Consider the following 4,547-nt stretch of genomic DNA (forward strand, 5'->3'; position numbering starts at 1 on the left):
TAAGGCATGTACACATGGCAGGTTTCAGGGATCTCCCAACCTTGAGGGGTAGCCTCGGCATTCAACCCTGTCAACATGAATGAGGTCAGCGATGAGGTCATCCTAGGAAGCGATGTCAGCAGTGATGTCATCCAGAGACATGTCGTCAGCCATGATGACATCCCATGGCCTGATAAGTCTCTGTTACCACTACTATAAAAGGAGCTGAGCTCCTCTTTGTTTCTCGAGCGATTCAAGCAGTAGTGTATGTGAGATGAGCTAGCTTCCAAAGTGCAAGGCGGCGTGTATCCACTTGCAGTTGCTCTCTGATCCTCTTCCTTCAGTAATGGGTGATCCTCTACCAAAGCAATACATCAAAAACAGGTGACCAAAAGGTACTCCCTCCCTTCCTAAATATAAGTCTTTGTAGAGATTCCACAAGATGGACTATATACGAAGCAAAATGAATGAATTTACCCTTAAAATGCATCTATATACATCCGTATGTGGTTCATAGTGAAAACTCTACATAGACTTATATTTAGGAACGCGGGAGTAGAAATTATTATGCTTACTACATCAATCAAGCAACTGCTAGTACTAGGTACTCCGTTGACCGTAGGACAATGGAATTCATCTTCCCGCCGGCGTCCTGGAAGAAGGCCGCCACGGCAGCCCACTCCTTCAGGAACCTCTCCTCCACGCCGTCCTTGAGCAGCGCCGGGAAGAAGAGCCGGAACGAGGTGCCCGGCCGCCACGAATAGCCCCACCACCGCCGTCGCCACGGCGCATGGCGGCCTCGCCGCCCACCGCCGCGTGCACCACCCCTCGGCGCCGTACATGGGCCAAAAAAACGGCCATTGGAGTACTCCTAGGCATAAGCAACCGGAGGCTGAGGCGGAGATGGAGCTCGCCTTGCAAGTCTGTAGCCGAGGACGAACTCAGTGGGGCGCCGGGGTTGCGGTGTGCGCCGTCCTGCCGGCGAGCCGGGCCACCAGCCGGAGGAAGGTGTCGACGGAGTAATTCGGACAAATCCAAGATACATCCGTATCTAGACAAATCCAAGACAAGTAATTCGGAACGGAGGGAGTATAGGTTGCTTCCTTTTGTTGCTTTTGAGAAGATGCATGTCTCAGTAAGAGCACTCTGATTTATTCTGCTTCAAGAAGGCGAGTAATTCGATCCTGTTGAAAATAAAGTTGAGAAGAGATTGCCTCTTGGGGTCAGAATGCTACTTAGTTTTCGTGGCAAGGTTGTGAAACTGTTGGGATTTTTGAAAGCTTGTTTTCTCTTGCAACAAGTATCATGAAGTGACGTGGAGCAAGTTTATCTTCTTACACAGCAGGGTGGACTGAGGTTTAATCTCTTTTCTTAACAGTGAAGAGTTTTGTCAAACTTAAGTAAGTAAAATTCACCTGAAAAAACTCTGAATGGTGGCTGGGATCATCAGGGGGTGGATGGATGTTTTTGCTGCTTTTCTGTAAGCTCAAGGTGCAGAATGGTGGTGTCCCTGTGTGCAGTTGAAATTTTGGTTCTACATAGCCAGCCCTTCCTTTGGCACTATATATTTCTGTACTCAACTTCCTTTAGCACTGCTGAAAGTCTCGTAATGTTTGTAACGGTAGAATTATTTCGGTAGCTGATGATTTTGAGGGTATTTGCTGATGCTAAGCTGCAAGATTGGGCTCCATGCTACATGGCCCTTTGTGAATTCTTGATTAAAGTCTTTCTTCCTCTGCTTCGGCTTTACTTCCTCTCTTGTCACTTGTCAACAACTGATGTGCTTCTGTCCATGGTGGCTGTTGTGTTTCTGAATGCAAAACCTGCCAGAGAGATTTATGCAAAAACCAAAGACATGGTTTGGGCTGTCTCTTAGGGCTAAGCGAGTTTTGCCGTGTTGTATTCCTTTGTTTTGGGCCGAGCATCCCACGTCTCTTGCTATGGGCATCATGTCACGTCTTCTTACATTCGTGTCATGTGGTGTATCATGCACTCGCTCTTTCTTCTTCTATCAATGGAGAAAACAAAGACAAATATTTAGTTGAGCTTTTGCATTCCGAATGTCTGTTATCAGTTTCTTAGCAGTATTGGGCCGTGTGCATCCTAATTATACAGAGGCCGGGTGTTACTCATAGTGCTATGTATTTGCTTGATGCTGCATTTTGAAATAATAAAATCACCCTTTATCGAAAAATTTCTGTTACCAGTTTCTTAGCCTACTATTCAACTGATATTCGCCTTTTTAGCACATCAAAAAAATTCAAGCTGATTCATCCAACTTCTAACTGGTATCTCTCAACTGTCAACGGCGCTTTTCGTTTTCACTGAACCATCAGAGAAGTTCACTTGGTGATGGATGATTTGACTGCTTTCATGGAAGCAATTACCATTGCTACCTACTCCGTTCACCGTACAACAATGGAATTCATCTTCCCGCCGGCGTCGAGGAAGAAGGCCGCCACGGCCGCCCACTCCTCCAGGAACCTCTCCTCGACGCCGTCCTTGAGCAGCGCCGGGAAGAAGAGCCAGAACGAGGTGCCCGCCACGAACAGCCCCACAGCCACCGTCGCCACGGCCCGCGGCGGCGGCCTCCTGTCCCCCCACCGCCGCGCGCACCACCCCTCGGCGACGCAGCAGGCGCCGTGGAGGGCGAAGAAGGCGGCCATCCCGCCACCGGGCGGCCACCGCAGGCTGAGGTAGCACACCATGGCCTCGTGCATCGCCCCGGACGCCGCGAACGCGGCCAGCACGCCCGCGGCGGGCCCCGCGCGGGCGCGCACGGGGTCGTACACCGCCGGCCGGAGGACGGCCGACACCATGAGGTTCCACCGCCGGCCCCAGAAGTCCCGCAGCGAGGAGGCCAGGTAGGGCCGGTCGAACTGCGGCTCCGTCTCCATGCCGAGCGCGCCCGCGGCGGCGGCGACGCAGGGGAGGAGCAGGTCCAGGAAGCAGTAGGTGTGGGCGCCGTACAGCGCCAGGCGCGCGTAGATGTGCAGCCGGGCGTTGAGCCGGTAGAGGCCCACGAGGGCGGCCATGACGGCGGCCTTGACCGCGCAGGAGGCGAGCGAGGGCGCCGCCTTGGCATCGGACGCGGACGCTCCGCCGGAGCCGCCGCGGCGGAGCTTGACGGGGAGCAGGGCGGTGATGAGGAACGGGAGCACGGGGAGGGCGGGGTCGAGCGGGCCGCGGCCGGCGGCGAGGAGGGCGACCTTGAAGGCGCCGAGCCAGGCGAGGAAGAAGGCGGCGACGCCCCGGACGATGGCGGAGGAGGCGAAGGCCAGCGGCGCGGCGGCGAGGAGCGCGAGCACCGGGAGCAGCGCGGCGAGGCGCGGGAGGCCGGGCCGGAGGAGCGACGACGCCGCGCGCGCGTACAGCGCGGCGGCCGCGGCGGCCAGGGACACCGCGGGGATGCTGTCCCGCAGGAGCTCCATGGCCAGCGCGCTCGCGACCTGCCGGCGCCACGGCATGGTAGAGTGCGCGAACTGAAGAGTCCGGTGTTGCCACTGTGCTTACGTATCGTCGCCCCACGGTCGACAGTGATATACTCCTAGTATTAAATTCGTCCTTTGACACTGAGCTGTTCATCAAAGGAAGTGTGATGGTGACAAAAGTACTATGGATTAAAAGCACTATGTGCTGATAGGTTAGTCTCTCGCGATCAAACTGTTCTAATCAAATTGTTTTAAAGTTAGCGCAAGAGCTACAAAGATTCCATTGAAAAATGCGTCGACGCGAGAATTGTTTGGTTTAGAGCATCTCCGGCACATCACCTATACCTCTTCCCGCAAAATTCGTTTACAGGATACTTCAAAACAATTTTAAATGCTTTTACGGTACGGTTTTTGTTTCGCCATAAGAGATCCTATAAAAAAAATTGTGCTCCCAGCAAAATTACATAATCCCCCTACAAACGTAATATAAATTACAATTGGGTCTTACAATTCACAGGTTGTGTTCGTGCCGGCCGAGCTCTTGTTGCGGCAACATCGCCAGAGGCTCCTCCCGCTGCCGCCGTTGGCGCGCACCATGATCGGACGCGACCGAGCTCCTGCTCGCGTCTCGCTCGCGCTAGCTAGCTAGCTACTGCTGCTGCGCCGGTGGCCAGTGGCGGGCTCGTCTGCGGCAAGCGGAGGGCGGCGGCGAGATTTGGCCGGAATCAAGCTCGGAAGGCCATGGCACCGACTGCGAGGGAAGCGGTTGGGGCTGAAATTTTCCTCCCGCCAAGGATATAGGATACTGCAAAAGGAGGGTGAAATCCTGCACATATAGAAGAATTGGGCTCTCGGATGCGGAATCCAACAAAAAAAATTCCGACAGGTTTGATTTGGTGGATCTGTTCGGGCTGGGGATACATGATTGTTCCTGCAAATCGGTGGTTATTATAGCGGACGGCCCGGTTTGTGAGATTGGCTAGAGATGCTCTTATTGGAGAAAGGCAACCACATCAAGCTAGATATATCCCATCGAAGCCGGCCACAAGCATGTTCTTCGACCTCGTCGACATTGAGAGAGAAGACATATCCGAAGGGGTCAAACATGTGCTCTTTGATCCCGACTAAGAGCATCTC

General features: G+C 53.8%; 1 protein-coding gene across 1 annotated transcript; it reads right to left on the reverse strand.

The window, feature by feature from the left end:
• Window positions 1–2,274: 2,274 nt before the first annotated feature.
• Window positions 2,275–3,508, reverse strand: LOC119362001 (probable long-chain-alcohol O-fatty-acyltransferase 5). The gene has a single exon (XM_037627177.1). The coding sequence runs from the start codon at window positions 3,444–3,446 to the stop codon at window positions 2,385–2,387; it is 1,062 nt and encodes a 353-aa protein (XP_037483074.1). The 5' UTR covers window positions 3,447–3,508; the 3' UTR covers window positions 2,275–2,384.
• Window positions 3,509–4,547: the final 1,039 nt, after the last annotated feature.

Source organism: Triticum dicoccoides, chromosome 2B (assembly GCF_002162155.2).
Source record: "Triticum dicoccoides isolate Atlit2015 ecotype Zavitan chromosome 2B, WEW_v2.0, whole genome shotgun sequence".
Lineage (NCBI taxonomy): Eukaryota > Viridiplantae > Streptophyta > Magnoliopsida > Poales > Poaceae > Triticum > Triticum dicoccoides.

Bases quoted from the DNA above. Each gene is read 5' to 3' on its own strand.
- LOC119362001 (XM_037627177.1), bottom strand. From the start codon at position 3,446: ATGCCGTGGCGCCGGCAGGTCGCGAGCGCGCTGGCCATGGAGCTCCTG.